The 24,514-nt window shown below is 41.9% G+C and overlaps 1 protein-coding gene across 1 annotated transcript in view; it reads right to left on the reverse strand.

Annotated features, from left to right (window-relative positions):
- The window catches only part of GRIN3B (glutamate ionotropic receptor NMDA type subunit 3B), a 152,606-nt gene that overhangs the window by 62,945 nt on the left and 65,147 nt on the right, over nucleotides 1-24,514 (reverse strand). Inside the window, exon 7 of the mRNA XM_063914369.1 lies at nucleotides 11,215-11,379. Within this exon, the coding sequence (XP_063770439.1) occupies nucleotides 11,215-11,379 (165 nt within the window). The remainder of the gene's footprint in view (nucleotides 1-11,214; nucleotides 11,380-24,514) is intronic.

The following is a 24,514-nucleotide window of genomic DNA, read 5'->3' on the forward strand; positions in this document are numbered from 1 at the left end:
TATGGATGGACCAGCGACTGCCGACACAGAGGTAGCTACAGCCGTGGACTACCGTACTGTGTCTGCTGCTAATATAGACTGGATGATAATGAGATGAAATTAATATATATATATATATATAATATCACTAGTACTGCAGCCGGACAGGTATATATATTTATTATGTAATGACTGATGACGGACCTGCTGGACACTGTCAGCTCAGCAGCACCGCAGACTGCTACAGTAAGCTACTATAGTTGTATGTATCAAGAAGAAAGAAAAAAAAAAAAACACGGGTAGGTGGTATACAATTATGGATGGACCAGCGACTGCCGACACAGAGGTAGCTACAGCCGTGGACTACCGTACTGTGTCTGCTGCTAATATAGACTGGATGATAATGAGATGAAATTAATATATATATATATATAATATCACTAGTACTGCAGCCGGACAGGTATATATATTTATTATGTAATGACTGATGACGGACCTGCTGGACACTGTCAGCTCAGCAGCACCGCAGACTGCTACAGTAAGCTACTATAGTAGTATGTATCAAGAAGAAAGAAAAAAAAACACGGGTAGGTGGTATACAATTATGGATGGACCAGCGACTGCCGACACAGAGGTAGCTACAGCCGTGGACTACCGTACTGTGTCTGCTGCTAATATAGACTGGATGATAATGAGATGAAATTAATATATATATATATATATATATATATATAATATCACTAGTACTGCAGCCGGACAGGTATATATATTTATTATGTAATGACTGATGACGGACCTGCTGGACACTGTCAGCTCAGCAGCACCGCAGACTGCTACAGTAAGCTACTATAGTAGTATGTATCAAGAAGAAAGAAAAAAAAACACGGGTAGGTGGTATACAATTATGGATGGACCAGCGACTGCCGACACAGAGGTAGCTACAGCCGTGGACTACCGTACTGTGTCTGCTGCTAATATAGACTGGATGATAATGAGATGAATATATATATATATATATATATATATATATATATATAATATCACTAGTACTGCAGCCGGACAGGTATATATATTTATTATGTAATGACTGATGACGGACCTGCTGGACACTGTCAGCTCAGCAGCACCGCAGACTGCTACAGTAAGCTACTATAGTAGTATGTATCAAGAAGAAAGAAAAAAAAAAAAACACGGGTAGGTAGTATACAATTATGGATGGACCAGCGACTGCCGACACAGAGGTAGCTACAGCCGTGGACTACCGTACTGTGTCTGCTGCTAATATAGACTGGATGATAATGAGATGAAATTAATATATATATATATATAATATCACTAGTACTGCAGCCGGACAGGTATATATATTTATTATGTAATGACTGATGACGGACCTGCTGGACACTGTCAGCTCAGCAGCACCGCAGACTGCTACAGTAAGCTACTATAGTAGTATGTATCAAGAAGAAAGAAAAAAAAAAAACACGGGTAGGTGGTATACAATTATGGATGGACCAGCGACTGCCGACAGAGGTAGCTACAGCCGTGGACTACCGTACTGTGTCTGCTGCTAATATAGACTGGATGATAATGAGATGAAATTAATATATATATATATATATATATATATATATATAATATCACTAGTACTGCAGCCGGACAGGTATATATATTTATTATGTAATGACTGATGACGGACCTGCTGGACACTGTCAGCTCAGCAGCACCACAGACTGCTACAGTAAGCTACTATAGTAGTATGTATCAAGAAGAAAGAAAGAAAAAAAAAACACGGATAGGTGGTATACAATTCTATATATATTATATACAATTATATATATATATTAAACTGGTGGTGATTAATTAAACTGGTGGTCAGGTCACTGGTCACACTATCAGCAACTTGCAAGTAGTACTCCTAAGCAGACAATCACAATATATATACTGGTGGTCAGTGTGGTCACAATGGCAGTGTGGCACTCTGGCAGCAAAAGTGTGCACTGTACGTTAAAATATGTACTCCTGCTCTCAGACTCTAACTGCTCCCCACTGTCTCCCCCACAAGTCAGATATACAGTCACACTATCACTTCAGCAAGTAGTAGTACTCCTCCTAATGCTCCCCAAAAATACTAAAGTAAATACTGTGTCTCTCTCTACTCTAGTCTCACTCTCTTCTCTATAAACGGAGAGGACGCCAGCCACGTCCTCTCCCTATCAATCTCAATGCACGTGTGAAAATGGCGGCGACGCGCGGCTCCTTATATAGAATCCGAGTCTCGCGATAGAATCCGAGCCTCGCGAGAATCCGACAGCGGGATGATGACGTTCGGGCGCGCTCGGGTTAACCGAGCAAGGCGGGAAGATCCGAGTCGCTCGGCCCCGTGTAAAAAAAACTGAAGTTCGGGCGGGTTCGGATTCCGAGGAACCGAACCCGCTCATCTCTAGTTAACAGTATGAAATATAACCGAGCCTCTTAACAGATGGCTCAACAATAACCCTTTAGTTAGGCAATAACTATATACAAGTATTGCAGACAATCCGCACTTGGGATGGGCGCCCAGCATCCACTACGGACTACGAGAAATAGATTTACCGGTGAGTAAAATCTTATTTTCTCTGACGTCCTAGTGGATGCTGGGAACTCCGTAAGGACCATGGAGATTATACCAAAGCTCCCAAACGGGCGGGAGAGTGCGGATGACTCTGCAGCACCGAATGAGAGAACTCAAGGTCCTCCTCAGCCAGGGTATCAATTTAGTAGAATTTTGCAAACGTGTTTGACCCTGACCAAGTAGCAGCTCGGCAAAGTTGTAAAACCGAGACCCCTCGGGCAGCCGCCCAAGAAGAGCTCACCTTCCTTGTGGAATGGGCTTTTACAGATTTAGGATGCGGCAGTCCAGCCGCAGAATGCGCAAGCTGAATTGTGCTACAAATCCAGCGAGCCATAGTCTGCTTAGAAGCAGGAGCACCCAGCTTGCTGGGTGCATACAGGATAAATAGCGAGTCATAAATTTCCAAGGCCCTGACTACATCCAGTAACTTGGAATTCTCCAAGTCCCTTGTAGCCGCAGGTACCACAATAGGTTGGTTCAAGTGAAAAGCTGATACCACCTTAGGGAGAAACTGGGGACGAGTCCTCAATTCTGCCCTATCCATATGGAAAATCAGATAAGGGCTTTTACACGAGAAAGCCGCCAATTCTGACACACGCCTGGCCGAAGCAAAGGCCAATAACATGACCACTTTCCACGTGAGATATTTTAAATCCACGGTTTTAAGTGGCTCAAACCAATGAGATTTTAGGAAACTCAACACCACGTTGAGATCCCAAGGTGCCACTGGAGGCACAAAAGGAGGCTGACTATGCAGGACTCCCTTGACAATGTCTGAACTTCAGGCAGTGAAGCCAGTTCTTTCTGGAAGAAAATCGACAGAGCCGAAATCTGGACCTTAATGGAACCCAATTTTAGGCCCATAGTCACTCCTGACTGTAGGAAGTGCAGAAATCGACCCAGCTGAAATTCCTCTGTTGGGGCCTTCCTGGCCTCACACCACGCAACATATTTTCGCCCAATGCGGTGATAATGGTTTGCGGTTAATTCTTTCCTAGCTTTAATCAGCGTAGGAATGACTTCCTCCGGAATGCCCTTTTCCTTCAGGATCCGGCGTTCAACCGCCATGCCGTCAAACTCAGCCGCGGTAAGTCTTGGAACAGACAGGGCCCCTGCTGCAGCAGGTCCTGTCTGAGCGGTAGAGGCCATGGGTCCTCTGATAACATTTCTTGAAGCTCCGGGTACCAAGTTCTTCTTGGTCAATCCGGAACAATGAGTATAGTTCTTACTCCTCTTCTCCTTATTATCCTCAATACCCTGGGTATGAGAGGAAGAGGAGGGAACACATAAACCGACTGGTACACCCACGGTGTCACTAGAGCGTCCACAGCTATTGCCTGAGGGTCTCTCGACCTGGCGCAATATCTTTCTAGCTTTTTGTTTAGACGGGACGCCAGCATGTCCACCTGTGGCCTTTCCCAACGGTTTACAATCAGTTGGAAGACTTCTGGATGAAGTCCCCACTCTCCCGGGAGTAGGTCGTGCTGAGGAAGTCTGCTTCCCAGTTGTCCACACCCGGAATGAACACTGCTGACAGTGCTAACACGTGATTTTCCGCCCATCGGAGAATCCTTGTGGCTTCTGCCATCGCCATCCTGCTTCTTGTGCCGCCCTGTCGGTTTACATGGGCGACTGCCGTGATGTTGTCTGATTGGATCAGTACCGGCTGGTTTTGAAGCAGGGGCCTTGCCTGACTTAGGGCATTGTAAATGGCCCTCAGTTCCAGAATATTTATGTGTAGGGACGACTCCTGACTTGACCAAAGTCCTTGGAAATTTCTTCCCTGTGTGACTGCCCCCCAGCCTCGAAGGCTGGCATCCGTGGTCACCAGGACCCAGTCCTGTATGCCGAATCTGCGGCCCTCTTGAAGATGAACACTCTGCAGCCACCACAGTAGAGATACCCTGGTCCTTGGAGACAGGGTTATCAGCCGATGCATCTGAAGATGCGATCCCCACCACTTGTCCAAGAGGTCCCACTGAAAAGTTCTTGCATGGAACCTGCCGAATGGAATTGCTTCGTAGGAAGCTACCATTTTTCCCAGGACTCGTGTGCAGTGATGCACCGATACCTGTTTTAGTTTCAGGAGGTCTCTGACTAGAGATGACAGCTCCTTGACTTTCTCCTGTGGGAGAAACACTTTTTTCTGTTCTGTGTCCAGAACCATCACCAGGAACAGTAGGCGTGTGGTAGGAACCAGCTGTGACTTTGGAATGTTTAAAATACATCCGTGCTGTTGTAGCACTTCCCGAGAAAGTGCTACCCCGACCAACAACTGCTCCTTGGACCTCGCCTTTATAAGGAGATCGTCCAAGTACGGGATAATTAAAACTCCCTTTTTTCGAAGGAGTATCATCATTTCTGCCATTACCTTGGTAAACACCCTCGGTGCCATGGACAGTCCAAACGGCAGCGTCTGGAATTGGTAATGGCAATCCTGTACCACAAATCTGAGGTACTCCTGGTGAGGATGGTAAATGGGGACATGCAGGTAAGCATCCTTGATGTCCAGGGATACCATGTAATCCCCCTCGTCCAGGCTTGCAATAACCGCCCTGAGCGATTCCATCTTGAACTTGAATTTTTTTATGTATGTGTTCAGGGATTTCAAATTTAAAATGGGTCTCACCGAACCGTCCGGTTCCGGTACCACAAACATTGTGGAATAGCAACCCCGTCCTTGTTGAAGTAGGGGCACCTTGACTATCACCTGCTGGGAATACAGCTTGTGAATTGCCTCTAGCACAGCCTCCCTGCCTGAGGGAGTTGTCGGCAAGGCATATTTGAGGAAACGGCGGGGGGGAGACGTCTCGAATTCCAGCTTGTACCCCTGAGATACTACTTGAAGGACCCAGGGATCCACCTGTGAGCGAGCCCACTGATCGCTGAAATTTTTGAGGCGGCCCCCCACCGTACCTGGCTACACCTGTATGCGGTGGACTCAGAGGAAGCGGGGGAAGAATTTTGATTCTGGGAACTGGCTGACTGGTGCAGCTTTTTCCCTCTTCCCTTGTCTCTGTGTAGAAAGGAAGCGCCTTTGACCCGCTTGCTTTTCTGAAGCCGAAAGGACTGTACCTGATAATACAGTGCTTTCTTAGGGTGTGAGGAAACCTGAGGTAACATTTTTTCTTCCCAGCTGTTGCTGTGGATACGAGTTCCCAGAGACCATCCCCAAACAATTCCTCACCCTTATAAGGCAGAATCTCTATTAAAGTCAGCATCACCTGTCCAGTGCCGGGTTTCTAATACCCTCCTGGCAGAATGGACATTGCATTAATTCTGGATGCCAGCCGGCAAAATATCCCTCTGTGCATCCCTCATATATAAGACGACGTCTTTAATATGCTCTTATGTTAGCAAAACAGTATCCCTGTCTGACAGGGTCACAGACCACGCTGCAGCAGCACTATCCATGCTGAGGCAATTGCAGGTCTCAGTCTAGTACCTGAGTGTGTAAATACAGACTTCAGGATAGCCTCCTGCTTTTTATCAACAGGTACCTTCAAAGTGGCCGTATCCTAAGACGGCAGTGCTACCTTTTTTGACAAACGTGTGAGCGCCTTATCCACCCTAGGGGATATTTCCCAGCGTAACCTATCCTCTGGCGGGAAAGGGTACGCCATCCGTAACTTTTTAGAAATTACCAGTTTCTTATCGGGGGAACCCACGCTTTTTCACACACTTCATTCACTCATCAGATGGGGGAACAAAACACTGCCTGCTTTTTCTCCCCAAACATAAAACCCTTTTATAGTGGTACTTGGGTTAATGTCAGAAATGTGTAACACATTTTTTATTGCCGGGATCATGCAACGGATGTTCCTAGTGGATTGTGTATATGTCTCAACCTTGTCGACACTGGAGTCAGACTCCGTGTCGACATCTGTGTCTGCCATCTGAGGGAGCGGGCGTTTTTGAGCCCCTGATGGCCTTTGAGACGCCTGGGCAGGCGCGGGCTGAGAAGCCGGCTGTCCCACAGCTGTTACGTCATCCAGCCTTTTATGTAAGGAGTTGACACTGTCGGTTAATACCTTCCACCTATCCATCCACTCTGGTGTCGGCCCCACAGGGGGCGACATCACATTTATCGGCATCTGCTCCGCCTCCACATAAGCCTCTTCATCAAACATGTCGACACAGCCGTACCGACACACCGCACACACACAGGGAATGCTCTGACCGAGGACAGGACCCCACAAAGCCCTTTGGGGAGACAGAGAGAGAGTATGCCAGCACACACCAGAGCGCTATATAATGTAGGGATTACCACTATAACTGAGTGAAATTTCCCCAATAGCTGCTTGTATAAACAATATTGCGCCTACATTTAGTGCCCCCCCTCTCTTTTTAACCCTTTGAGCCTGAAAACTACAGGGGAGAGCCTGGGGAGCTGTCTTCCAGCTGCACTGTGAAGAGAAAATGGCGCCAGTGTGCTGAGGGAGATAGCTCCGCCCCTTTTTCGCGGACTTTTCTCCCGCTTTTTTATGGATTCTGGCAGGGGTATTTATCACATATATAGCCTCTGGGGCTATATATTGTGATGATTTTGCCAGGCAAGGTGTATATATTGCTGCTCAGGGCGCCCCCACCCAGCGCCCTGCACCCATCAGTGACCGGAGTGTGAGGTGTGCATGAGGAGCAATGGCGCACAGCTGCAGTGCTGTGCGCTACCTTGGTGAAGACTGAAGTCTTCTGCCGCCGATTTTCCGGAACACTTCTTGCTTCTGGCTCTGTAAGGGGGCCGGCGGCGCGGCTCCGGGACCGAACATCAATGGCCGGTTCCATGCGGTCGATCTCTCTGGAGCTAATGGTGTCCAGTAGCCTAAGAAGCCCAAGCTACCACCAGTTAGGTAGGTTCGCTTCTTCTCCCCTTAGTCCCTCGCTGCAGTGAGTCTGTTGCCAGCAGATCTCACTGTAAAATAAAAAACCTAAAATATACTTTCTCTCTAGGAGCTCAGGAGAGCCCCTAGTGTGCATCCAGCTCAGCCGGGCACAGGATTCTAACTGAGGTCTGGAGGAGGGTCATAGTGGGAGGAGCCAGTGCACACCAGGTAGTCCTAAAGCTTTCTTTAGTTGTGCCCAGTCTCCTGCGGAGCCGCTATTCCCCATGGTCCTTACGGAGTTCCCAGCATCCACTAGGACGTCAGAGAAATATATATATATATAAAAAATAGTCACCCTGTATCACTAGCTATTGTGTAGGGGATTTATTTTCCTTTCTGTTCCTCCACTTTCTCCTGTCTCCCTCTGTTCTCTCCCTTTTCTTCTCTCTCTCTCTCTCTCTCTCTCTCTCTCTCTCTCTCTCTCTCTGTTCTACCCCCTTGCCTTCTGTGTGTCTCTGTTCTTTACCATTCCATCAGTTTTACTCTGTTCTTCCCCTTTTCCTCCCGTCTCATCCTAATGAGTGGACTAGTGATTGTGTTAGTGTGTGCCTCACTTTAACAGCAGTGTGAATTTTTATCAACAGGGAGGCAGTGTGCAGTGTCTAGCAGTATACTTCTTTGTACTGCAGTATGATGTACATCTTTGTCTATTTTCTTCCCTAATATTTTCAGTATTGTGATATATGTATACCATTCCATTTTCCTTACATTTAAGGGAGACTGTAATATTATAATCTAATAAAGGGCAGCTTAGAATAATTTAGTAGACACTTGGCAGGACTTCAGACTCTGCTTGAGGCATCTAGCTGAGCTCATTTATGGTGAGCGACGCTGTAATGTGTGGTGAGCTAGAGAGTCTGAATAAAAAGCAGGCTCACATCCTGCAGCTGGGTACACTGACTTCATGCTGATGAAGCACAGTGTATCCTGACTTCCAGGACAGCCTCCTGATGTGATTTGTGTCCCACTAATACCCCCACCCAGTCCTTATTACTGCTTCTATCACCTCCACCACTACTCCCAGTTGTCATGTGTCACAAATACTACACTCAAGGGGGACATTTACTAAGCAGTGATAAGAGCGAAGTGAGCCAGTGGAGAAGTTGCCTCATCAACCAATCAGCTGCTCTGTATGATTTTATAGTATGCAAATTATAGATGTTACTTCAGTGCTGATTGATTGCCATGGGCAACATCTCCACTGGCTCACTCCTCTGCTCTTATCACTGCTCAGTAAATGTACCCCAAGCGTTGATCTGTGTCTTTGCTTCTACCTGTCAACTGGTACCTACTGCTAATACTAACCCCCAGCTGTCGTCCTCTGTGTTCCTAATACTGTTACCATCCCCAACTGGCATGTATATCCCTGCTACTACTACGTCCCTCCTAACGGTCATGTTTCCCTTTTATTACTACTTCCCTCAGTGTCACTGGTGTCCCTAGTACTAATTCTACCACCAGTTGTCATCTGTGTGTTCTGGCTTCTAAGACCCCACAGCTGTTATCTGTCCCCACTATCCCCATCTACATTTATGTGTCACTACTTTATACTACCACCGACTTACCACCTGTCATGTGTCTCTACTATCTCTGAATGGTGATAAGAATGAATTTATTGTCTAGAAAGATAAAGCATTTTTGTAACACACATCACAATCAATTAGGATTATATGATCAATGTACTTTATGGCAGTCGCTGAGATGGAATGCGGTCAAGATCCCGCACGGGATCTCGGTGTCGGGATTCCGGCCGCCAGGGTCCCGTCCGGCGGGATCTCGTACTGATCCTGCTGAGATGGTCATTGTCCTGCATGGCAGTAGCTAGAATGCTGTGTGGTGGTATCTGGGATGCTACTTGTGCAGTACAGGTAATAACTGGGATACCATCTATGCTTTATGGTAGTCACTAGGATGCTGTCTGTGCACTATGGCAGTCACTGAAATGCTGTCTGTGCTGTATGACAATGACTACAATGCTCTGTGTTTTTCAGAGCATCGTGAAATCAATATGTCACTTGTGATGGTTGTGTAAGGGGTATAGGGGTGCTTTTTCCTTTGCACCAATTTAATTGATCTGTTTTGCAACAATATCCTTTTAGGCAAGGACCCCTTACTAAAGAAGGCAGTATTAGGTATTTGTACCAGGAGCGCAAAGTCAGATTTTCTGTATTGGATTATTTACCCCCAGTAATGCAATATGCTATGAAGAGCCCATACCCCCTCCAGTTTTGCCACACCACTCTGAGGTGGTACAGCAGCTGTGTGCACGGCCACACAAACACCCTCAGAATACCCTCACACTCCGCTCTGGTTATGGTGCCAGTGGAAGAAATTTGTTCTCTAGTGCATAATAATAAGACACCTCCCACAGCCATCACAATATAGCAGATGAAGATGTGTGCATTCTGTGATTAAGCTGTGTGCCTATGCAGCCCGCAATCTTTGACTGCACTGCCTGACTTCACCTCAAACTCTGGTATGTTATGAAACCTTACTGGGAATAATATTCTGAATAACCAACAACACTGCATAAAGTTCGGGCATTTATATAGTTATAATGCTCTATACAGTAACTAAATGAAGTAAAATTTAATTTCTCCTGACATATCTCCACTACCTGATTCCCTGCACAATCTAGAACAACACTCCCTCTATCAAAGCCTGTTTTCCCCCATTTTTATTAATTTCATTTCCACATTACACTACTGGCACAGGCATGACCATGCCTCAATCATAATCCTTACTTCCAGTCTTACAAGTTCCTCGCCATGTGGACAACACCCTTTTCTCTACAGCAGTGACAGGCAATAGGCGACCCTGGGGGGCACATGTGGCCCCTGAAACCTTCACAAGCAGACCCCAGCTCCTTCCTGTTTTGATGTTAGTGTTAATTTAACTTACTACATGCATACCTTTTGAAGGTTATAAGTCCGCCCCCTGTGCTGCCCCTGAAATGTATCAGGTTGCCTATCACTTCTCTAGATTGTAGGCTTGCAAAAGGAGAACCCCTTAGCCATTCACTTAAATTTCCATTCTACAACGGTATGTGTGTGTGTTCAAGTGGTATTAATCGGTGTCATATTTGATGTTCTTATGTTTCCAGTGTGTATTTGTGGGTCATTCCGGGTGGGGCGTGGCCAAAAGACGTAATTCTAATAATTGACATAATTCATAATTGACTCGCAAATTGCTGCATGTCGCCGTAAGAAACGGGGTTTAATAATACGAAGCCTGCTCTCGCGTCCTTTAGGGTACTCAGAAGCTCCCCCCTGCGTGTGCCACTGCAGATTTGGACCATCACATGATGGGTAAATGTATCCTAAAGAGAAGAAAATGTGCTGTGTTGCAACTTTAAATTTTCAAAATGTATGTGACCTAAAACAAAAAATGGATATGGTCTGAAATATGCTTTATGCTGCATATGTAAATTAAAATAATTTTAGAAAAGTTCTTAAACTAGATTTTGTGCCAAACTGTATCCACTCAAAATAGCTCTGTGCTTCTAAACGTTATTTTCAAACCAAATTATACATTATTCTTACAGGTATCCATTTTAAAAGTGCATATCATGAACAGAATGTATGACAGTAAGGATAATTCATACACTATTCATTTTTGCTGTTTGTGATACATTTGTGATACATTTCTATTAGATTCATAAACATGATTATTTTGTTTATTTTTAATAAGTGGCAATAGTGATGTATTATTATGCGCCTCTCCTTAGAAATAGAAGCTTACCTGACTAGTATGTAACCAATATTTAAATCTGCGGCGCCTCCTGATTCGAGGCAGAACTAGATGGTAGACAACTCTTTCAACCAATGAGGTGAGGATTGAGCCACAGAAACCAATACACAGGAGGACAAACAGTCCTGAAAAATGGTAAATTCCCATCTGTAGTGTCTGTAGGACATAAACATAACATCATAAGTACAAATAGCACATGCTGTTACATCACAGTCATACACAAGTAAGCTCTCTCTCATTTGTTTTAGGCAAAATTTAGGCAAAATCACAAATGTGGCATTAGAATAAAAACAGTAACATTACTTTTAATTAAAACAAATAAGTACACACTTTTCAAGCACCTATCTTCATTTTAAACACTGCTAGAGTCAAATGACACAATCCTATTCCATTATTTACTTTGTGCCCTGCACATGTAGCACTTCATCCCACACAAAGGTTCCATGAAAACGGGGTGGCTACATTTAACTCTGGATTTACCATTAACATTTATGTATATAATGTAAATTCCTTGATTTGTACCTCAATGGCTAGACCTATTTTATGTATTATGTAATATGTGTGTTATTGTTTTACTACATGCATGTTACTTTTATAAAAAAACAAATAATTGTGGACAGATTGTGGGCTTATTTTTAGCATATTGGAAGAATATAGGTTATGTTAATTAAAATATTTAAGGGAATCTCCTCCTAAAGTTTCAAGACAATAGGCCAACCCAAGCCTGTTCATTTAATCCTAATATTTAATTTAATTTTTCTAGAGTAAATCCATTATCTATCTATCTATTGTAAATACCAAATTGCTTTCTAACAAATATGTAAAATGCCCGCTCTAATATATATTGTAAATGCCTGCACATCTTATTACCATGTGCCATGAATGTGCGCTGTACATGGCAAAACACTGCATCCCATAAGAGAAAACAATACACCCACACATTATCTGAGTTCCAAAGCTCATTGATGTATATATTTGTTATTAAAGGGATATGTATACAATATATCACAATGTACAGTATACATATAGTTACATGATTACAATTCATACAGTAAGCAGTTAATACATACAGTTACAGTTACAGGCCAGCATACCATACCATTCCCTCAATGCATCTTCCTCTTAATATATCTCTCTCTCAGCAAATAAATACAGGAACTGGTCTAGAAGCACCTCCATCATCGTCTGGGACAAAACAGCAACTAGCAACTGTGTGTCTCTGTAATGTGTTATCTAGTTTAAGGGAGGGAACTTTCTCATTCATGATGAGTCACTGGTTTGTTTGTATGCAAAGTTCAGCCTTGAAGCCATCAAAAGGGGCTAGCCTGAGTTTCCTGTCCATTGTCCTAATAAGAGTGATTTTAGCTTTCATACATTTAATCATAACTATGTGTTGCAATGTCCTACAACTTAATAACAAGTATCAAATGAATCTACACATTAATCTGGTTGCTTTAATACCAAATATGACAGGTCTATCTTGCTTCATTCCAACAATACACATACATGACATTACTTCATTATATAATTTTAAATCATTATGATGTCTGGCGCTTGATATTATTATAATTATGTACTGTATGAAATAAGTGTCGAATCCATCTCTGTGGCATGTCCGTGTAAATGCGTGTATTACCATATATTGCTGTGCTCGCTGCGCGTATTTGCAAGTATAGCGACTTATATGTGTGGAGTCTGTGTGTTCTTTCTATGTAATATTTTTTACTTTAACAGTCCACCCTTTGGCAGTAAACAATAACTGCCATCAATTATTAACATAAGAAAAAAAATATTTCAGACAATAATCGGTGACCTAGACACAAGTATGTATTCATTTCGCAAATCAGATGTTTGACCATATTTTGGGAAGACAGGGAGGAGGACGAGACATCCTCTATATGCACTTGGCGGTCACGGGACCACTGGTTGGGTGTGGGACAACATTCAACCTATAGAGTATGCTGGGACAGTGCTTTGGCATATAATGTCTGATTTGCGACGAACATTTCACACATACATGTACCTACATCTTTGTACACTGATGTTTGGATTCGATTGAGGTTCTGCTGGATAGATGAAGAAGACACAAACAAATCGTGAAAGTAACATATAAAATTTTCATGATCTACATATTCCTATCCTTTTCTGAACATTGTTTCCATTTCTGGAACGTATGCTAGGTCTGTTTAATAATTGAACAAGGGTTATAAGTAGTGTCCTTCCTAAATAACATAAATCTTCGGAGTTCGGGGAGAGCCACTCATAAACCTTTCTTCCACATATATTAATGAGCTCTTTATCTGCAATGTGTGAATAGCCATTGTCTGATTGTTCCTGATTACCTCCGAACTCCATAACTACTAGACCTTTAATTTTTCTCTGGCTTTAACAAACTGATCGGCTAATCCTGGGATCCTATAAGGAAATCACTCCTTCCTCCAGAACCAGTTCCAGTCCCACACTCGACTCCTCATAAAAAAACCTAGCAAAAATAGAATGTCCTGAAAAAAAATGTTTGTCAGCGGGAAAGAGAGAAAAGAGAAATAGAACAAAACAACTCTTGTTCATAACAAATCAATTACAATGACTGGTCTTTCTGCAATCCTTTAGTATGCTCAGGTAGTGTTCAACAGTGCCGCCTCTCAGTCTTCACGGAACAGAGTCTCTGGTGATACTTTTGCAATCTCACTCCATTTACGAGATCCTTCCGGACTACCGACTTTCCTGCAATGGGAATCGTGGACCCAAGTCTCTCTCTCAGCTACTTTCACAGGGATAGTGCTGTCAACAAATCTTGGTATGGTCCTTCCCACCTATTAGGCAACCTGAGCGTAAGAACAATCACACAGTCTCTTGGTTCACAATCAAGACAGTTAGTATTTGGCATACCAGCAATCAACAGTTTCAAATTCTTTTGTCAAGTTCTCAAATGCTGGCTCATCTCAATAAAGTACTGTACTGTCACCTCATTGGTGTATTTCTGATCATTGTGCGGATCAATCAAGACATGAGGTTGTCTTCCAAAAACAACAAAAAAGACACAAATACCAAAACAAAAACAAAAACAAATTTCGAAGAGGGTGATTCGTTAAGTGAAGATCTGGGAGTGGTTCCGATGCTACATAATACTGGTGGCAGTATCTATGATCACAATAGTACAGTTTCAAGCTTTGCTCCTACTTCTAGGGGTACCATTATCTACACACAAATTTCTGCGAATTTTTTTTCTTTGCGGTAAACACAGCAGCATCCGTGGCGGCAGGAAATGCCTCTACCCAGTTTGAGAAAACATCAGTGCACACCAATACATAACAATAATTCCTAAAGGGTGTTAACTGTACGAAGTCGATTTGTATTTCCTGAAAAGATCCGTCTGCAGGAGGGATATGGGATGGCTGTGTTGGTATTGCCTTACCAATATTCTTCCTCAAGCAAGTAAGACAGGTCATTGCTTTCTCACATGCATGAGAAGAAAACCCTGGTGCACTCTAGTAGGCTCTTACCATCTTGCACATACCTTCCTTACCCTAGGTGAGTCAGACCATATGCCGCCTCAGCTAGGCTTGGGAGATATGCTCTGGGGGCCACTGGCTTACCATGTCCACCTCTACAGAGTCCTGGGGACTCCTAACCATACCCCTTCGACTTCCAGACCTCCTTTTCCTGTAGGGAACACAAATTTGTATCTTAATTTAACTGTTGTGTGTTTGCAATGTAGAGTATCATGAGCATAACTCAAAAAAAGAAAAAGAAAAAAGAAACATCTCTAGAGGAAAGAAAAAGAAAATGAAAAAGAAAATGTCAGGTTTGCCATTCACCAACAGGCATATCAGTGTCTATACAAAATTTCCCTTCACCAGTATTCTCATCCTTCCTCCACCCTTTGTGCATGACAAGGCACACTGCAGTAATACTGGTGTTATTGTGCTGTTGAGATATACTGGGTTCGGGCAGAACTCTGAAGGACCTAGGCATGTGGAGTTTGAACTGTACTTGGGTCCATGTATTGTACCACCCTGTGTGAACGCAAAAGATGAAGAGGAAACTGTAGAGAAACAGAATAGAGGTTGGTGACAGATGAGTTTGTAGAGGTGGAGAAGATTTTATAAAAATTTGACAACTGGATTGGGCACTACGGGGAAGTGATTCTTTACTTGGTCTACTCCCCTTAAAAAAAATTCTGTGTTTGTCGTATCGCTATTGGGACTATCCCAGCCATCAATCCAGTGTCCTGTCCATCCTAAGTTCATAGGGAACACGGTATCTGTGAGATAATTTCCTCTACCTGTGATGGACATGAATCTAGAACCATGAAATGCAACATTAGTCTTCGTGGGTATCCAACATACTTTGTGCTTCCTGGGCGGGAGCACGCTATGTGTATACCATCTCTAACAAAACTCCTGTTAAGTTAATCAGGGGCCATTTCTGCTAGAGAAAGAAGCAAAAGTTTAGAGGCCTCGTCTTAACCCCAGCAAGTTTTGTCAAAAGGGTAAAGTTGCATTTATTTTGTTCTTCCCATTAACCGAATCTGTGTTTTCTATATGGCTTGTGATTCCTTACTATATGTCCCTTGGTCCCGTCTATGTGTTTAATAATGTGGCTTGTGTTTTCTGTCTAGGGGGTCTATATTGACTATGTGTCCTACTACTCCTACAATCTCTGGCAAAATGCCCTTCCTTCCTACAAGTATAACATATTATTGACCATTAGGGATCTGGGGTTTGGACTGATGGGTCTTTCCTGTATGTGCCAGTATACTTACCGTCCTCAACCTCTCCACCTGTTGTTCTCTGCGCCTAGCACTATTCTTGTGATGTTCAATAGCACACTTTCTAAGATTAGCTACTGTGACCCCTTTCCAATCTTGCAAAGAAGTCTGCACCCTGCCCTCAATGCCTTATTGAGCCCGTCCATTAGCACAGAGACAGCCACCTCAAATTTGCCGAATTAGTGTTGGAGAGTTTTCTATTACTGCAAAAGACAAAAAAAAAAAGTTTAACAAGCTTCTAGGTCATGCGAAGTATTCATTCAATCCTTCTCATCCCGTATTAAGGGTCTGTACATGGTCCAACAAACATTTCCAAGCTCATCTTGACTAGGGGCATTACTAGGAATGAATACTTCTTATATGGTTGCACAAGAAATATATATGTATGTAATCCTGCGCTGCAATTTCAAGCTGCCGTTTAAAATCGATGGGATTCACCCTCAAAAATCCCCACACACATATAGAACAAATACAAAGATGATAAAAAACGGGCGCTCTCTAAAGTATTAAAACTTGAAAAAATAATGCAAATCCACTCCAAACTTTTGTGGCTTCATCCAGGTCAGTGCACAGGTGTTAACGTGGGGTTGAAAAGACACTTACATAGCAGTTCAACCTCGCGTTCCTTAAAAGGTATCTTTAAACAGGTCTGGATGAAATCGATCCTATCACAAATAGCGGTCACACAGAATGACACTTACATTTGATTTCAGTCTCGAATGCACTGAAAGGTATCTTTCAAACGATCCCCATATGTAATGGACAGGAAGCAGCCAAACCAACGTGCATAAAAACATACACTGGTTTTATTCATAAAATAGAACAAACATAAAAACTGCAGCAACAGTGTCCCATGGGGTGTAGATGTTTGTCACAGCATGGATAAATTATTTCCTAACTGTTTGTGTTGAGAATTATATTGGGTTATAAAGGTGACCCCTTGATTAGCAGTGGATGAAAAATTTATTTTATTATTCTCTAAGGTTAAGGAGCGTTCCAATGCCCGTACTTCAGAGGATGCCCCGGTAATTAGAGTAGGATCATACCCTTTCTTCAAGAACTGTTCTTCCATAATTTTAGCATGGCTGTCATATAGATCTACATTAGTACAGTTCCTCCTAAGCCGTCTAAACTGGCTCTTAGGAATGCTCTTAATCCAATTCAAATGGTGATTACTGTCGAAGCTGATAACCGAATTACAATCTGTTGGTTTAGAATAATTTCTAGTCGACAGTTTCCCTTTGTCGGTAAAAACACACAAATCTAAGAAATTAATTTCAATTTCACTTATACTGTAAGACAACTCAATATTGCGATCACTGGAGTTTAAATAGTGACAAAACTAATCCAAGGCCTCGCGACCACCGTCCCATATAAATAGGACGTCGTCTATGTACCTAGTCCAGAGCACTAGGTTGGCACCCCATTGGTGGTCCGACCAAATGGTCTGTTCGTCCCAATGAGCCATGAATAAATTGGCATAACTGGGTGCCAACTTAGTGCCCATCGCTGCCCCAAGCAGCTGCAAGTAAAAACTCCCTTCGTACCAGAAAAAATTATTACCAAGTATGAGTGCCAAACCTTCCATAATAAATTGAATCTCTAACGGTTGCATTTTGGTTTGTGTTAAATGATATTGTAAAGCCTCTGCACCCTGATCGTGTGAAATAATAGTGTACAGTGATTTAACATCTGCAGTGACCAGAACATAATTGGATTTCCACTCAATCTAATATCGAAAACCATCTTTTACATAACGTTCTAGAACTTTAGAACGTTATGCAAAAGATGGTTTAATACCAAGAGGTCTAAGGCTCAGTAAAAATCCATCATTTGAAGGAGAATCTGATGCCTTTAGGAAGGAATGGTTTTCGATATTAGATTCCTGTTCTCTGAAGTAGATGGAACATATTATAAAAGAGAAGAAACTCATGTTAGCTGATGTGGAAAGAGAAATTGATCTTATGGAATCCTTAACGAAACCATCATCAGATCTGAAAGATTATAAAGAGTTAGAAGAACGTATCCTTACTAAAATAAAGAAAAATGAAAATGACCTTATGAGGAAGAAGCATAAGAAATTTAACAGAGATAGGAAGGATTATGAAGACGGTAATAATCATGCACCTAATGATAATTCTAGAAATGGTAATAGACAGATAGGAAAAATAAGGGATGTATACACTCGTCCATCACACGAGAATGGAACGGTGTATACATCTCTTAACCAAGATAGACATCAGACACATGGGTATAGAGGGCGGACCCCGAGTTCTAAACGGGGACGAAATCCCTCCCCCAAAAGACTTCCTAGATATAATCATAATTATTATTGAGGGGAAATACACCAGTCTCAGTACATCCCTAGATATAAGAGACTGGAAAAATCTCCATGGCCTCGCTCCGGAGAATATGGTAGGAATTTTTCTGTGGATGATCGAGAAAATAACAACCATTCTCATCCACAGAATTCTTATAACAGTACCGGTAGGGTAAAACAATCTGCCCCCCGTCCTTTTTTGGAGAAACGTCTGGGTCCAACCAGAGGCAGGTAATATTGTGTAAAGATAAGAAAAGAAGGGGGTGCTGAGCGGGCAGGTACTGTGGATTGTCAAAAAAGAAGAGGTTACGCCTGAAAAAAGGGGATAATCAGGATACTATACCATTAGAAACTCCTGGGAATAACGAGTCCAGTAAAACGACCATTTATAATCTAAGTGATTACATTTTATCCAAGGATGAACAGGAACTTTTGGAAAAGGGGCTCAAATTCGCCCCGTCAAGTAATCTTGACAACTTTACGACATATGTAGACTTGCAACGCTTTGTCCGCAAGTTATCGTTAAAATGGTTCTTTGCGGACAATAAGAGTTCGGACATTCCTCAAGAAATACCTAATGATAATCACAAGATTTTTAAGAAGAAATCCACCTTCTTCCCGAGACACAAGAGGGGGTGTTTCGTGGAGACGTTCGAACGTCTTGTGAAAGAAGATTTAGATAAAACTGATTTCAAGCCCCTTAGGAAACACAATCTAACTAGAAACCAGAGAAAAGCTATTGGCACACTTAAAAACCAACAGTCAAATCGTGATTAAACCCGCCGATAAAGGCGGGGGAGTGGTCGTCTTGAATAGAGACGACTACCATACGGAGATAGCACGCCAATTGCTGGATGGTAATACCTATAGAAAATTAAAGGGTGATCCATCTAATTCCATCCAAAACAAATTCAATGTGTTTCTGGAATTGTATACCATTTTAGGGATTATTGATATTGATGTACATAATTATTTAAAAATAGAGAATCCGGCGATCCCGGTATTATATGTTTTACCGAAGGTGCATAAAAGCTTGGAACGACCACCGGGCCGCCCCATTGTGGCTGGCACCGACTCCATTCTATCGAATTTGTCAGAGTACTTGGACAATAAGATTCAACCACTAGTTCATGGTACAAAATCATATTTGAAGGACACCATATCTGTAATAAAGAAACTGGACACCATTGAGTGGAAATCCAATTATGTTCTGGTCACTGCAGATGTTAAATCACTGTACACTATTATTTCACACGATCAGGGTGCAGAGGCTTTACAATATCATTTAACACAAACCAAAATGCAACCGTTAGAGATTCAATTTATTATGGAAGGTTTGGCACTCATACTTGGTAATAATTTTTTCTGGTACGAAGGGAGTTTTTACTTGCAGCTGCTCGGGGCGGCGATGGGCACTAGGTTGGCACCCAGTTATGCCAATTTATTCATGGCTCATTGGGACGAACAGACCATTTGGTCGGACCACCAATGGGGTGCCAACCTAGTGCTCTGGACTAGGTACATAGACGACGTCCTATTTATATGGGACGGTGGTCGCGAGGCCTTGGATTCGTTTTGTCACTATTTAAACTCCAATGATCGCAATATTGAGTTGTCTTACAGTATAAGTGAAATTGAAATTAATTTCTTAGATTTGTGTATTTTTTCCGACAAAGGGAAACTGTCGATTAGAAATTATTCTAAACCAACAGATTGTAATTCGGTTATCAGCTTCGACAGTAATCACCATTTGAATTGGATTAAGAGCATTCCTAAGAGCCAGTTTAGACGGCTTAGGAGGAACTGTACTAATGTAGATCTATATGACAGCCATGCTAAAATTATGGAAGAACAGTTCTTGAAGAAAGGGTATGATCCTACTCTAATTACCGGGGCATCCTCTGAAGTACGGGCATTGGAACGCTCCTTAACCTTAGAGAATAATAAAATAAATTTTTCATCCACTGCTAATCAAGGGGTCACCTTTATAACCCAATATAATTCTCAACACAAACAGTTAGAAAAGAAGTTATCCATGCTGTGACGAACATCTACCCCCCATGGGACACTGATGCTGCAGTTTTTATGTTTGTTCTATTTTATGAATAAAACCAGTGTATGTTTTTATGCACGTTGGTTTGGCTGCTTCCTGTCCATTACATATGGGGATTGTTTGAAAGATACCTTTCAGTGCATTCGAGACTGAAATCAAATGTAAGTGTCATTCTGTGTGACCGCTATTTGTGATAGGATCGATTTCATCCAGACCTGTTTAAAGATACCTTTAAAGGAACGCGAGGCTGAACTGCTATGTAAGTGTCTTTTCAACCCCACGTTAACACCTGTGCACTGACCTGGATGAAGCCACAAAAGTTTGGAGTGGATTTGCATTATTTTTTAAAGTTTTAATACTTTCGAGAGCGCCCGTTTTTTATCATCTTTGTATTACTTCTTATATGGTAACTGAAAGAAATACCCGGGGGTTACCCTGTCTCTGTCTGCTTTCCTACTGGCAAATACTAATGTGCGGACAGGTTTTTCTCCATTTCTGACGTTACTTTCTTGATTTTTTTGTTTTATTTTTGGGTTTTACTATATATGTACACGAATGATACCATACTTACCAGTTCCACTTCCCCCGCAGGCTACTGCTCTTCTTTTACCGGTTGGATATTCCTCTGAGTGCATGAGAAATGGCTGAAAACAATCAGATCACCTTCTCCTCCTAAATAAAACTTCAACATTCATTAGTACATATATAGGTTACAGTCATATTTTTCATATTTTTATTATTTTCTATAGTTTGTATGCTGGCCGTAACTGCTTTCACATCTACATATGGTGGTGTACTTGCATTCTCTTTTTTTTTTCTTCCTACTTGTTTATTGTTGCTACAAGTTCAAACAGTTCTTATATTTCCATTCTTGTCTTATATGACTTTGGTTAGACATACCACCTGCAATACCTTAGGATCATACTCACCAACCCCTCTTGCTGCCACAGGTTTAAACAATTTGTATGTCTGACCCTTTGTTTTCTGGATTTTATCAGACATATCCTTATCCTTAAGTTCTGCAATACCTCTGGTTCAAAGCTGCCCACCTTAGGGAATGATACCCTATCGTTGTCAGTCATACGTAACCATTCATTGCAAAAAGCCTCCGTGTGTGAACCATATTTTTCACACATAATAAACCTTGCTGACCCTCTTGGCCGCAATTCTGACCTTCTCGGTCCCACTTCTTCAGCCTGAACCCTAGCTACCAAACGCCCACTGCTTGTGCAATTGGATCCCATCGCTGACTTTTTGCCAATAAAAGCAATCCCCAATGCACACCGCAAATAGACGGTGAAAGACACCTAGCGCTTTCACTCGCTCCTTCTCCGCTGAGTACCACGACTCACTCCAATAGTGAACACCGCGTACCCAGTGAGGCCCTATTGGTTTCTATTTACTGGAAGTGTTAGGAGTGACTTACCTTTTCCAGCAAATATCCACCGCTGGAGATTTTCCTGAGAGAGACCAGCGAAAACTCCCTATTCACTTTTTATACACAAATCACGCTTGCGTATGCTATACACAGCGCTAATGATACCGCGATTTTACGCTAAAGCTCGTAAAGGGGTATCAAGTTGCGCTATATATCGCACCCACAAACACGCGGTCCAATCGCACAGCGTATAGTTACTTGTTACCTATCTGCCATACATCCACAGGTCGATGTACAAACTGCGACCCTCAGCCGGAGCGTAACAAAAAACCTTTTTACTTCAATACCACACAATGCACAATTCCCTATTACGCTCCTCTGCAAATCTCCTCACGATTTGCATATTTCAATCTATATTAACGTGAGTCAGCCGCCTCACGCCACCAAGCCTCCACTTACCACGGGACCCAATTTCCGGGGTTCAAATCCACTCACTCCGCTTTCGCTCACTCAGATATACTTTGTATTTTTCTGTACAGAAAATTTTCACTCGTTCTGATTGGCAGCTTTACCTCCAGAGGCAATACAGTTTTTAAACTATATTTAGAGTTACCTGCTTTTGAAATCGGATAGTTATGTGCTATTGTATTAAATGTCCACTATCCCACCTTAATTGAACAAATATCGTGTGGTTTTATTATGCGCACACAACCCTATGCAAGCTTGCGTAATTACGCAACCATGCGTACCTCTATGCCACGTGTGCAGCCTTGCGCCACGTGCACGTTTTTTGTATGCTGTTCTCACGTTCCGTACCACGTGTACCAATGTGCGTACGCAATAAAACAAACCACACAGTCTCTATAAATGTGAGCAATACTAACTATAATCGCTCACTTAACACAACACCCAGTTTTTTTCTGTATAAACCTTAACAACCACGCCAGAACTGCATTTGTGTCTTTACACTTACTTCTTTAAATACTGTTATTTCAAATTTACCTATATAGCAGCAAATGTATACGATTTCACACAGATCTATAATGACTGCAATAATCTATAATTTAAATGATATGATTCAGATTGGATAGCTATCTTGCAGAACATACACTGATATAAATATACACATAATTATAATAATATTATATATATGTATCATTCACTGGCCTTCTATGTGACACCTTACCTCTTATTTGTATATCAAAGCTATGTGCTTTTCACTGCTAAAAAAAACAGTGACACAAGTTAATTTGCATTTCAATGGCTATACTCCCTAGTAAGCAGATTCTACAAGTCTTGGAAGGAAAAATAACCCAAAACCAAAACTCTTTCTTTCCTTTTTCTATCTGTGTGCAACCCCCCACTTGATGTAAAGTAATTACGCACAGACAAGAAGGAAAGAAAAAAAAAAAACTTATCTCACCATTTACTCTCACTAGGCCCAATTGAAACTATTTGTAATTGACTATGGCATGGGTTAAATAAATGCATTGGTAACTCATAAATGGTGCTTGATGTGACAAAGGAAACTGATTGTTCTGAGCAGACTGAAAATCAGCTATTTAGAAAATGACCTTCCTAAAATGGCCACTGCTCCTCCCCCTTCCACATCCATGAGGTTTACACAAGATGGTGGACAGGCCATGTGGTTAGTCCAAAATGGAGGACAGACCATGCGGCTTCCTTTGTCACAAAGAAATCACATATTATACAAACACCAGAAGTTATTTTAGGCCTGAGTTTAAAAAAAAAAAAACTATATCAAGGCTATGCAGCAACTTAAATGTACTTTTAAATTTACTTAACAGATAAACAATCCAATCTGAATCAAACACAATATGACTTATTTGAACTTTGTTTTGCAACAATAAAAATAAATTTTAGCATTTTAAATATTATGAGAAACACATTGTCCCTTGAATTTTCATATCATTGGCTTACTGGTAATACAACAATACACGTGGATGTTATTCATCAGCGTTGCGATGCGTCCATCGGAGCTGGTCGATCACAACCGCGTTTGTAATGTACAGTGCATCATTAAGACCATAATATCGCGGACGAGCCCTCATCTGTAAATACCAAATGGCTTTCTGACATATATTTAAAATGCCCGCTCTAATATATATTGTAAACGCCTGCACATCTTATTACCATGTGCCATGAATGTGCGCTGTACATCGCAAAACACTGCATCCCATAAGAGAAAACAATACACCCACACATTATCTGAGTTCCAAAGCTCATTGATGTATATATTTGTTATTAAAGGGATATGTATTCAATATATCACAATGTACAGTATACATATAGTTACATGATTGCAATTCATACAGTAAGCAGTTAATAAATAATAATTTGAAAATGTAGCCATAGGGATTACTGTGCCTCATAAACAATGCAGGGAAATTATATCATTTATATGTTTATATCTCTGATTTCTTTTATTCTGGTAGTTGCTGCTAATACAGGGAGAGCTGGCAAATATGTTACACCCTTGTAAAATCCCTTTGTCATGCATTAACATGGCTAAAACTAAACAGTTGGCAATTTATGAGCTAGAAGATATAGACCTGCACAAATTAGGAAATAGCTTTCAAAAAAACGAGTAGTCAGTTGAAATGACCAATATGTATAATCAGGCCGATAATAAAAAAGCAAGAAAAGCATGGAACAGTTGACAATTTGCCAGGAAGAAGACACATGAGCATACTGCCCACATGTATAGTAAGGAGAATGGTAAGAGGGGCAAAAATGAACTTAAAGATC

This window comes from Pseudophryne corroboree, chromosome 1 (genome assembly GCF_028390025.1).
Source record: "Pseudophryne corroboree isolate aPseCor3 chromosome 1, aPseCor3.hap2, whole genome shotgun sequence".
In the NCBI taxonomy this organism is placed as follows: domain Eukaryota; kingdom Metazoa; phylum Chordata; class Amphibia; order Anura; family Myobatrachidae; genus Pseudophryne; species Pseudophryne corroboree.